Here is a 12548-nt window from a genome sequence, read left to right as displayed (position 1 = left end):
GGACAACAAAAATATGGTGTTTTTTAAAAATGAAACCACATAAACCTATTCTGGTACAACCTAAAAATACAATTATGACCGTGAAAATGAGCGCTAATATCGGCGCTTGAAGCTACTTCTTCTCTGAGTCATAAATCAGTCAAATCAAAACCTACAGACATGATGTGTATATTTTTAGATTCAGTGACTCACACTAACACACAGGATATCACCATCCATAACAAATAAACAGCATGAATCGGCTTAGAAATCATAAACAAGACGTTCCTTATAACTGCAGACCTTGGCTAAGAATCATCACGTAAGTAACAGTGACAGTTGTCTGCACATCAATGGATACAATGCAAACAGGAACTGCAAAAAGCATATTTTTAACGGGGCCAATTACCCAAAATGTAAATAAATAAAGGGGTAAAAGAAACAGGGCTAAGTTATAATCCACAGTGTACAACCTACAACTCAACATAATAAAGTTATTGCGGAGCCCGACACCTTGCACTCACCACAATTTAATTTGTATTAGTAGCAATTGTACACACATGCACAGGTAGTCTCATACAGTGGGCAAAGCTGCATAGACATGGAGATGGCTGCAGGATGAGGAAATGAGGGCACTCATGCAGGTAGAGAAGCAGAGAACGAACTGACCTGCAGGCAATTTGTCTCCATGCCCTGGGAATGGCACACAGCATGACAGTAAAGGCACAGGCTGCCAGGGTGGAGAAAAGGCAGAGGTAGAGTACACCCTCCACCCCATCATAGCACACCCCCACCATTGCATCTAGGTAGTCCTAAAGAGGTCAAACAAGTAATATAACACAGATGAAAAGATAGATGCACGAACAGTTTGTCTGTACAGATGGACTCTTAATGTCACATTTCAATTCACAGCAGAAAAAAAATGACCAACGATGAAAAAGCACTTAGTTGTCTCCAGGACTTCATACGTGGGATGTTCAAATTACTGATGTAAACTGCAATGAAGTCAAGAGCCACACTCTACAGGTTCAACAGTGCAGGAAACTCAGTTTAGAAAAGTTATTCTCATTTGAGATTCTCATGAAATTCTTTCTGTTGTGCATTGCTCTGCTCTGTTCCCAGTTCCTCTTTCAGTTCAATGCTGAAATCCGGCTTGGCCACTTACTCTCCTATTGACCTAGTTGGGCTGCTGTGATGCCAATTAGGATGCAGTGAACAAACCTTGTTGAGCCCCCTGCAGTCCAACAGGGCAGTCAGCTGGTGCAGACTGGCCTCCGAAGAGTTAAGCAAATGCTGGATACCCAGCAGGTCTCTCTGCGGAGAGGTCAGAGTATCACTGACAAACACTTGAGCACTTATTATCCTTCTAATGTTACTCCAAAAATATATTTTGACTCTGTTGTACTACAGCATTGAAGTCATAGCCTGGGGTGTGTGTGTGTGTGTGTGTGTGTGTGTGTGTGTGTATAAAAGATACCTCAGCTGTAGGAAACAGAGGCACAGCAAACTGCAGCAGACCCTGGATCTGGATCTGCATGGTGGTCAGGGACCTCTGGAAGATGGTCAGAGGCTGCAAACAAGAAAGTGTGTTTGGATGCATGCAGAGTAAAGAGCATGCAAATGAAGAATAAACACTGGTCCTGATGGAAGTCTTCAAGGTCCCATGGCATGAGAATTTCACTTTATGAGTTTATTTTTAAATATTAATATGAGTTTCCCCATCTTGCCTATGGTCCCCCAGTGGCTAAAAATGGTGATAGGTGTACACTAGATATCCTGCTCTGAGAAAATGAAAGATCAGATGGGCCGATCTGGAATTTTTCCCTTTATGAGGTCATAAGGTGCAAGGTTACCTCCCGTTTCTCTGCTTTGCCCACCCAGAGAATTTGGCCCACCCATGAGAGAGAGACATCATGGCTTTCAAACGAGCAAAGTGGCAGTTGGTCAAGGCCCCACCCCTAGCCACCCTCTTGCCCCCCTCTCTCCTCCTCAAAAGCTACAGACTCAGAAATGGCACATACTAAGGAAAGCTCATTGTGGGACTGGCTCTAGTGGCTTCTGCACCAAGGCTGAATTTTGAGAAAGAGACTTCAAATATGGTATTAGGGGACCACTAAGGCCTATATAAAAGCATCCAAAGAGCACCATGTCATGGGACCTTTAAAAGGAAGGAGCTGCTGTCAAATACAATTATGTACTTCCATTTTTAAGAATGAATAAGAAAGAATAGGCAGACTCCTGGTCCTTTCACAAAATGAAAACACACTGAGGAAAGCATAATAGCTATCATAATGAATCTTAATTTTCTGTAATTTAATTTGTTAATTTATTCAAAAGGAACAATTCAGATAAACAAATAGAAAAAAGCACAGAGTGGCCAGAGTGCCCTCAAAATCATCAGATATCTTTTCACAACAAAGTGTGCAAGAAAAAAACATAAGCACGAATACAACACAGGACCAGAAAGTTAGTGATAAGTATTTATTTGGTCCTAATACAGTCAATTTGACTAAATAAATGAATGGCTTTGTAGGCTAGTGAACTGATAAAAAGTATCCCATTAATACATCCAACTTGAGTTTGTAATTGTGGATGTGTATGTTTATGATCCCACCAACAGGGGGCAAAATAATCCTCCACATTTGGTACAATCTCAGTGGATAATCACAACCTGCCTGAAAGACAACACCTTCTGCCCAATGTCTCTTTTTTAATTAACATTCAAGCATAACAGTACTAAATTAATCAGTCACATCTCCAAAGTCAAATTGTATCTTCACAGTCGCCCAACCTAACAAGAGTAGCCTGGAAACCCCCAGGCCTATGGAACAATGTTCTATTAAAACAGGATATGGTCAATTACCTCAACCATCCATAAATATAATTGCTTTCCTCTGATCTGACATTTCTTCTCTGGATCTGCATGACTGTCTGCGTTTAAACTTCTCTCTGCAGCATAATCCAATGGCCTGATCAGATTTAGCTTTTTATTTTTAGCTTGGGTGAGCTTGTTCAGAGCCAAATAAAGTTAAAAAAAAAAAGAAAGGGAAAAAAAAGGAAATGACATGTGAAATACATGGGCACAGAGTGTAGAACTACAGGGCACTGCTGTGGTTCAGGCTCAGAGCACATGAATGGGACATATAAGGAAGAAAGAGAGCAAGAGTTTGTATGTTTGCCAATCAGTGTGGACTTCTGTATCTGGCAGCTTGTTTGTGAACTTTGCACCTGTTGGGTATCTGTGTGGTGAAGAAAAGAGTGCTGACTTTGTTTACCAGGCAGGGGTGATGGCTGTCTACCCTCTGCTGCTGTGCTCTTGTTATCCTAGAGGCATGTCTATGAGAGCCAGATAATAAGATCGGAGCTCTGCTGGGCCAGAGCTCGCACACATTGACTTCACCACTGACTGATGATGCCAGTGATGTGACCCATAATATATACTCTTCTTCTCCATAGAGTAAGCTCACAAAACTTTAGAAGAGAAAGATATACCAAATAGTTTCATCTAATCTACAATTTTACAGCCTTTGTTATGGGAGCTTTGTAACATTTTGGCTTTTTTGCTTGATACATGCCAACAACTGAAGAAATACAGGAGAAAAATACAAAGAGACAAATGATGGTGACAGCCTGGGAGACAGTGTTGGATGCTTTGCACTTTTGTAACGTTCAGCCAGATCTGTGAGGTGAAGTTAGGGTGAAAATCAGCCAGACAGGGTGGGATAGAGAGAAAGCGCTTGACGAAGATCAGCCTTCAGGGGCAGAGAAATTAACTCCCCATCCAGCACAGATTTCACAGGTCAAAGGATGTTTAGAGCATAGTTCAGTGAGCATAATTTGGTTGAAAGATTAATGTCTTCAACAGCATTTACTTGACTATATTTCAATATGTATTAAGGACTTGCTCCATAGTTTAATAAAGTCATTAAAATACTGTTAAACTGTTTTTTATGTAACTTGTAACTAGGATTTTGCAAATACCCCACCCCCTTTTTCACATTTTATTGAATCAGTCAACAGCTCATTTCTATTCCTTTCTTATTAATATATTCTTTAAATCTTATTTCCCAAAATAATGCTTAAAACTCCCAGGACAGAAATCCAGTCCTCTTTAGTGCTGTGTATTGAACCTTAACACATTCTAAATACTGACCAAATTGTATATCTTGCAGTATCAAGCCAAGATTTGTTTTATTTTGTTAAAAGCAAAATAAAGGGGTGAAACAGATGCATATTCCCCAAAGGAAGGTATTGTACAGACTCAGATACCAGTGCCAATCCTTAGTCCTTTGTTTATTTATTTTGTTGGCCTAAAATAAGTCCAATTTAAGTATAGTGAGTCTAAATATACTGCAATTGGCTTTGTAAATTACCCAGTGTGTACATTTTTTAATTGTAGTATGTCAACTCCCCCGACATTCCCATTAAATATACCATTGACATGACCCCAGTGTTAGCTGTTGGCCCCGATTATACTAGACCCTTAACTGAAACAGCTGTTTAAACATACACATGTGAACATCTTTTGACCTGATAATCACCATGCCAATGCTCGCTTGTTCATATCAGTCAACATTAGGTAGGAGCTCAGCAAAGTATCCACTTTCCTACCTGCTGGAAAGGGTTGGAGAGAGTCTGGTTGCAGTAAAGATAGTAATGAACAATATCTGTGAAAAAAACAAACAACAACAGGCGGAAGAAGGTGATTAGAAGCATTTTCAACCGTCATTTTCCAAAGTGCAATTAGTGTCATGGCACAGCTCCATGCTTTAATGATTACAACTCCATTAACGCAACACTATTCATATAATTCACACTGAAACTCACCAGCACCGATGATACCCTTTGTCTGGCTCATGAGGTACTTGTCGGGGGAGACGCAGAAATCACTTGTGCCCTAAAATGAAAAAAACAGGAGATGTGTGAGAGCAGTGATCAGTAAGAAAACAGCTAAACAAAACGAATGGCTCTTAAAATAAGGCGGTTAAGACCAGAAATTCATGCTAACCATCAGAGAAGGAATGGATCGGAGTGCCAAATACTCTACCTGACAGTAATAGTTTAAAAAGTGTTAATTAACACTTTAAAAGTCTTTTTGACACAAACAGCTAAATAATGAATGTTCGTCTAATCCACTTAAACGTGTCTAGTCAGGAATACTTTTCAATTCTGTCACTCACAACCACTTTGACTCCACCGCACAGTGCTAACAAGAGACCTGCCTTGGCTAAATAAGAGAAGTGAGGAGTCTTCTCCGAACCTGAATGTTAAATGTCCCCTGGGCTCAGGTCAAACACAGTGCGCGTAGCTTTACCTTCTCTGGAGGGGGGACGATAATGAGCAGCGCACATAGATAAGATACAGCAAGCTGAGTTCATCAAAAAACCCGAGCTGGTTTGTTAGAAGCAAGGGATACGAAGAAGCTTTGCAATTCAGGAACAAATTTGTTAGAATTCCTAAAGGGAAAACTGTGATTTTCTGGGTCTGACTACCCGCTGTCTGTAATTAAGAGTTTTGCAAAGGGGTGCATTCATGATCTATTCATTTACTGTGAACTAAGTGACTAACTGCAGCCTATACACACACACACACACACATTTTGAAAATTACCATAAATAATCTCAAACATCGGCAGTCAGTCAAGCCCAAAAACATCTGACATGCACACCTGTGAACACAGACTGCAGCCACACACGAAGATCCTCAGAAAGACAAACAAAAACACTGCATACAACACGCCACATTGGCATGCAGTGTTCATCTGGATGTGGTGGTTGTCTTGACGTTGTTAGAGCACAGCCACAAAACTCGTTGTCATTTAAAGTGGGACACAGCGGTATGGCTGCAGTGGCAAGTACAATTTCACAAGTTCAACTCTGAGTCAGGGTGGAGGACCAAGCATTGCAATGCTTTTCAGATATTTTCAGATGGCAGAAGTTTTCTGGGCAATTTGATGGCTAAGTGGCCCCCGCTGCTCCCCTCAACAGTCGAAAACCATTAAAGTCAGTTCACGCGGAGAGTTGCCCAAAGGTGGGAATGTCAATTTAGTTAATCTCTGCAATAGACTGAGGACCTGTTCATTGTTTGTTACAATCTGCAGCCCCTGAAAGCCAAGCATCTGAGTGAAACCATTATTGAAAAAAAAGAAGGAAATAAAGTAAAGTTAAAGGAAATTTAAGATTGAACAAAAGTGATATCTTCCAAAATGATTCACATGAGATTTATGTTTTAAAAGTATTAAGGCTGAATCAGATAGTCCATCAATCAATTATCCCATTAGCAGTAAATGAATCCATTTAATTAACTGCAATTTTGATCATAGATTAGGCATTCAATTTATAAAGAAAATATTCACAAGTCCCAGCTTCTCAAATCATCATTTAAAAAGGAATATCTTTGGGTTTTAGACTATAAGTCTGGCAAAAAAAAAAGCTATTTTGAAGACATTACCTTGGGCTTTTCCCAACATTTTTTAGACTAAGTGATTAATCAGAAGTCAACTCAAGAAATGTGTCATGCGTATTCCAAGCTGTGCAGACAGTAATGAGTCACAGAGCAGTACATACACACACTCAGTCTGTATCACCCTCATGCAAGCAGGATGCACACACTCTCCGCACATACAAAGGAACACACATGTAACCAGGCCGGTATCACTCGATTGAGAAGACACGCATACACAGCACACAATTATTCACACAAAGACATGATGTCTGATGGTGCATGAGAGGCCAATGCTGATTGTTCATGTTATTTTTGTTTGTTCAGAGCTGACGCCTGAGCAATTATAGGGCATTTTACTGTAACGCTGTGGGGATCATTGCTCTCAGGGAGAGAAAAGGCACAGTGGATGTCAACCATACAGTCCAGTCAAGGTCACACTCAGAAAAACACCACGTCACAGACAGGTTACATAACAGGACGAAGTATATGTCGTGATTTTGTAACACACACTGGTGACAACACGTAAGAAAGATTTCTGTTATTTATTTCATTCATCTAGAGGCCACAAAAACTATTACTGGCCAGATTGCTATGAAATTTAATTTGGATATTTATGGTGTCCAGATGATCATTTTCAATAACTTTGATAACCCGCTGATCTCTTTTTTTTGTTTTTTGTCTTAGCTCTGAAAAAAGATGCAGATGTTCATGGTCCTTAAAGGATGGATCTTTATTTGACCATTTCTCTACAACTCCATCCATGCAATAATCCCCATTTGTACACAAACAATATGAAAAGCTAATGGACTGATTACTAATTTTTGAAAGTTTTAATGTTCCTAAAAGGGCTAAAAAACATTTTACACAAGGTAACTACTGGATTACAATGACATTTGCAGTGCATATTCAAGGTGGTGAGAGAAGGAACACCTTTTTGGTTTGTATCCCGCACAGAAGTTGGTAAGGTGGCATTTCACTATTCTGCCCCCACAACATGGAACAATTTACAAAAGTTCTGGAAATTAAAGGAAGTGGTTGCAATTGGCCAGTTTAAACTCTTGCTCAAAGGTTTGGAAATGAAATCTATGGTCTGTAAATGTTTTAAATAGTTTTATGAAATTGTTATGAAATTGTCTGTAATGTACGGAATTGTTGTGATCTGTGCCGCTGTCTTGGCCAGGACTCCCTTGAAAAAGAGATTAGTAATCTCAATGGGATTTTCCTGGTTAAATAAATGTTAAATAAAAAAATTAAAAAAAGTATAGTAGTTCTGTATTATGCATTGCTGCCAGGATTAGTTGACTAATTGTTTATCTGATTGACAGAAAAGGCTGTTTTTAGCCTCTTAAATAGAAAGTCAAAAGATTTCCTGCTTTCTTTGCATAAGATGCTGAATATATTTGAGTTTTGGACAAAACAAGACATTTAAAGACAGAACTATTTTCTGACATGTTACCAAAGGATTAATCAATAAATCTAGACAATAATCTGCAAATGAATCAATGATGAAAATAACCGTAAATTGTGCAGCGTATTGAGCATATTGAACATTGCATATTTGCAGGATTTAAAGTCTTGGTTTCATAGCCTTGGTATCACAAAGAACCGACAGGCTCAGGCAAATGTAGACCACAGACAGTGGAGATATTAGTAAACTGGGATCTAAAGAAGGACAATTAAACCAGAGCTACTAATTAGTTGTAACTGATCGCGCCTCCTGCTACTTTCTACCCAATGCTCATTATCTCCAACTTAAATTCCCACGTGCTAACAATCCGCTACAGCCCCCATTCAAAACACAACATCCAACAACAAACCTGAGAAAAATAGCACACATGCCTGGGGCAGGTGAGTGAAACACCAGTGCTTATCCATCTGATATTCTTTCAAACGCATCATTCTATTTTCGCATTTCTTTCAAAAATAATTTTATTATTATTCTTACCCACTATGTCATTCAAACATTTGTGTGACCGTAATGGAGCAAACCACTGAAATTATTCACCTATTCATCATGATAGTCTTTAAAAAGCTGCAATTGGAATCCTGTTACATAAACCATGACTTTGCATCAAGTTATTCAGATTTGTATAATGATGCTGACAGGATTTGGGATTTGGGATTTTGTTCATTGTCGGTTTATTTTCAGCTGTGTGCTGAGATCAAAAGCATATTAGGTGACAGAAAGCCAAACCAAGATCTGAAGATCGTTCTGAAATTGGGCACTAAGAAAGTGCTCAAACCTTTTAGTATGACATTCTAGCTCACACACATTTTTCTGAGAAGGCTAAACATTCTCATTAAGGCAAGGGGGTCTAAAAAAGACCCTTGATTAGCATTTATGCCGCTAATAATATTCTGGATTGGAAAGCTTGACAAAAATGCAACAACCTGCATCCTATGGTAACGTTTTGGTAAAAAAAAAAAAAAAAAGAAGGTGCACATGTATCTCAGACTCAGTGAAAACATTTGATGTGATTTGATTGCTCTGACAACTGTTTCCCATCCTTTTGTGCGTTTAAATACATTTATACACATTAAAGGTACAGTATATGCACATAAGCAAATGTTGAGCAGTGTATAATCATTTCTCCTCCAGTACCCCCGACACATTCAAATCATTTTTCAACTGCAGTGTGTGTAGTTATAACAATTTATCATCAGAGTCAGGCACCATGAGAATTGATTGCAGACCAGTTTGCACTAGTTTACATATAAGGGTAAGAGAGCAAGTCAGAGGCGAGGAAGTGAAGTAGCTCACCACAGCAGTGGCCAGGTCAGCGCCCAGAGAAGTCCAGCTCAGGACCAGCGTCAGGACGCCAAACACCATCATCCTGCAGGGCCACAAAGCAACAACAGGGTTACAGTGAAACTCAGGCCAATAACTCAAGCCTCAGCAACCAGGACATGATGGCTTGGTAAAGTTTGACATTTATCTAAATGAAGTAAAAGCTGTCATTTTTTTAAAATTAAAACACAATAAATAATAATTAACATCACTTGTCCCACTTTGAAGTAAGTCACTTCCAATAATCTTTAGTGATTACAGGGGGAGGCACACTTTCTTTCTTAAATCACAGCATTAGAAAACTGGTAACTGAGTATCAAGGACTTGTCATTTAAACCTGCGAAAATTGACAACAACTGACATGTTATCACCTTTTAAATTGATATAAAAAAGTTTGCTAACAACTAGACTTGTTCCTTGTCACAAAGAGTTTAATCTGAGCCAGGCCACACAACAATCATATCATACACATACAGGGTTAGCAGTGGATAGCTGTTTCAAGAATAGGTCACGGTCAAAGTTTATTTATACATCAGCTTTACAAACAGTCACTACTTCCCCAAAGTGCTGTACAGATACAGAAAACAGCACAATAAATAGCCGGAAAAACCCTTCTAAAACAGAATATGCAAAAAACAATAAAAACAGACAACAGACAAAGACTTTACCTACAATAAAATGTTAAAGGCCAGTGCAAAAAGATGTTTTTTTAAAAGCGATTTAAAACTCTCAATAGAGGTAGCTGCTCTAATGTTGAGAGGAAGAGAGTTCCAGAGCTTAGGACCTGCTACTGAAAAAGCTCTGTCCCCTCTGGTTTTCAGTCCAGCTCTGGGACAGTCTAAAAGCAACTGGTCAGCGGACCCAAGTGCTCTGACTGGAGTGTGCAAAATCAGCATATCAGATAAATATGATGGTGCTAGCCCATTAAGAGATTTAAAAACAAAAAATAAGATCGACAGGCAGCCAGTGGAGAGACGACAGTACAGGGGTGATGTGGTCACAGCGCCTTTTTCCTGTCAGCAGGCGTGCAGCCACATTCTGAACTAATTGTAATCGGCGAACTGAAGACTAATCAAGGCAATAGTACAATGAGTTACAATAGTCCAGGCGATATGTGATCTGGGCATGCACAACTGTTTCCAGTTGGCTATGGGGCAGGTAAGGCTTGACCTTCCCAAGACGTCTGAGCTGAAAAAAGCTTGTTTTTACCACTGAGCTAATCTGTTTATTGAGTTTAAAAGACCTGTCAATAAAAACACCAAGACGTTTTACAAATTGGCAGCAGTTTGAGGGTATTGGGCTAAGAGCACTGTTAAAACCAGAGACATCAGGCTCCCCAAAAATTACAAAATTACAGGACTCGAGTCTTGACAATAAAATCTTGTGGTCAACGGTATTGAACGCTGCAGTCAAATCTAAAAGCACCAGCACAGCAGAGCTACCAGAATCAGAAATTAATAGAAGATCATTAAAAACTTTTTAAAAGAGCAGTTTCTGTGCTGTGACAAGATTTAAACCAGACTGGAATTTTTCAAAGATGTTGTTGGAGTTAAGGTTCAATTGAAGTTGGGCATTTACAACTTTTTCTAGAACTTTAGATAAAAAGGTAGCTTAGAAATTGGCCTGTAGTTGGACAAAGCAGAGGGGTCCACATTGTGCTTTTTCAGGAGGGGTTGTACAATGGCCTTTTTAAAAGCAGTTGGCACACACCCAGTTGAAAGAGACATATTTATCAGATTTAAAATACAAGGCCCAGCAGAGTCAAAAACATCTTTAAAAAGCTTGGCTGGAAAGATGTCTAAATAATTTTTCTTTAACACAAAGGTATTGAATCGGTACTCAGTATGGGCTTATACCAGTAAGCAAGTGCAGGTACTGGAATTGGTATCAGGAAGGAAAAAATTCTAATGGAACATCTCTACTAACAACAGACGCTTGTTTAAAGATACAGATCAACATTAGCATTTATGTGTAGTTGTGTTTTTGTCCACCTAATGAATAGGTAAGTCAAACATTCACTCTGCCTGGTGCAGAAAAGACACTGATGCCAGTGGTAAGAGTGAACCAAGGCACTATACTGTATGTGCTTCAAGTTTGTCTTTTCATAAAACATGAGGAAGAAATAACATGCTATCAGATGCAGGCATCACAGATGACAAATACAGTGACAATCTCAAAACTAAAGCAAAAAAGTGAAATTTTGCAGAGTTCATACTGCTATCAGCATCATATAGAGGGAGTACAGTGACGCAAATGGAGCTATTTCCATAACAGTTTCTGTTATTGAAAGGAAACAGCGTGAGCCTCTAAGGCCAGGAGTGGTGATCTCATTGTCCTGCCATCAACAGAAGAAGTCAGAGGTCATGTTTTTTTATGTGGGGGGTTGATTCTGCAACCTCAACAGCTGCAGCGCCGTGACTTCATGTATCGAGGAACAAGCACATCCGCTCAGCTGGCCTACATTCGGTTACGGCCCCCTGGGTGGGTGACTGTTCCCTGCACCCATGAGATATGATATAAAACTGTTTTGTTTTACAGTGGGCTCCCTCACTGATGATATTATCATATCAGAACGTGACATCAGAGACATGTTTCACTAAAGGGAGAGGGATGGGAAGGTTTGGGTGGGTATTCTAAATACAAGGGAGCTGTGATGTGCTTGTCTGTGTGTATGCAGAAGAAGATCAACTTTAAAAGATGAGCACCAGTCCTATCATAGATGAGCTCTTGGTAGGTGAAATAATCTCCAGGAAATCCAATAAGCTCCTGTTAATTTGATCACTGTGGCACTTTCCAGATATTCCCCTTACAACATGTCACCTGTGTTTAAATATAATTTAGGTATATGCATGTCCAGGCCCTGTTCATGTTTTAACACTCTACAGCTCCCTGGATAATACAATTCACAATGTGCTGAGAAGATACTGAGCTCCCGACATTGAACTTACAAGCCATCCATTGTGTTCTCATCGTTCTTTTTATCTTTCTTCACATTTCTTTACTCTTTCTTTTCCCTCACCCCTCACTCCCCTATCTTTACCCTGCCTTCTAACTCCCTCTTTTATCAGTTTTTCACTCCTGTAGTCTGTCTTTCCCTTTTCTCTGATACAGAGACCTCCCTGACACTAAACAAGGATATGGATGGGAAGGAGAGCAAGCGTCACAGGAGTCCTTATTTTGATTCAAAATCGAGAAGCAGAACAGATGCAAAAGTTGCTCAACTGTGTCAACGGTTTAGTGATGTTTACCGCATTAATGTAAAATGGAAAATATATTTTTAATGCCTTCAGTTTACATTTTTTATACATATACGCATCCCTGAGCCAAAAAATCCCCC

General features: G+C 39.5%; 1 protein-coding gene across 2 annotated transcripts in view; it reads right to left on the bottom strand.

The window, feature by feature from the left end:
• Positions 1–12548, bottom strand: part of ttyh2 (tweety family member 2) — a 60743-nt gene that overhangs the window by 4766 nt on the left and 43429 nt on the right. For both annotated transcript variants that reach the window (XM_032502608.1, XM_032502609.1), the window contains exons 6-11: positions 9185–9257; positions 4807–4876; positions 4591–4646; positions 1457–1549; positions 1201–1293; positions 649–791 (exon numbers count right to left, since the gene is read on the bottom strand). In XM_032502608.1, the coding sequence (XP_032358499.1) occupies positions 649–791; positions 1201–1293; positions 1457–1549; positions 4591–4646; positions 4807–4876; positions 9185–9257 (528 nt within the window). The remainder of the gene's footprint in view (positions 1–648; positions 792–1200; positions 1294–1456; positions 1550–4590; positions 4647–4806; positions 4877–9184; positions 9258–12548) is intronic.

Source organism: Etheostoma spectabile, chromosome 21 (genome assembly GCF_008692095.1).
Source record: "Etheostoma spectabile isolate EspeVRDwgs_2016 chromosome 21, UIUC_Espe_1.0, whole genome shotgun sequence".
In the NCBI taxonomy this organism is placed as follows: Eukaryota; Metazoa; Chordata; class Actinopteri; order Perciformes; family Percidae; genus Etheostoma; species Etheostoma spectabile.
The sequence above is the reverse complement of the archived record's forward strand: the minus strand, read 5'-3'. Positions and strand labels throughout refer to the sequence as shown.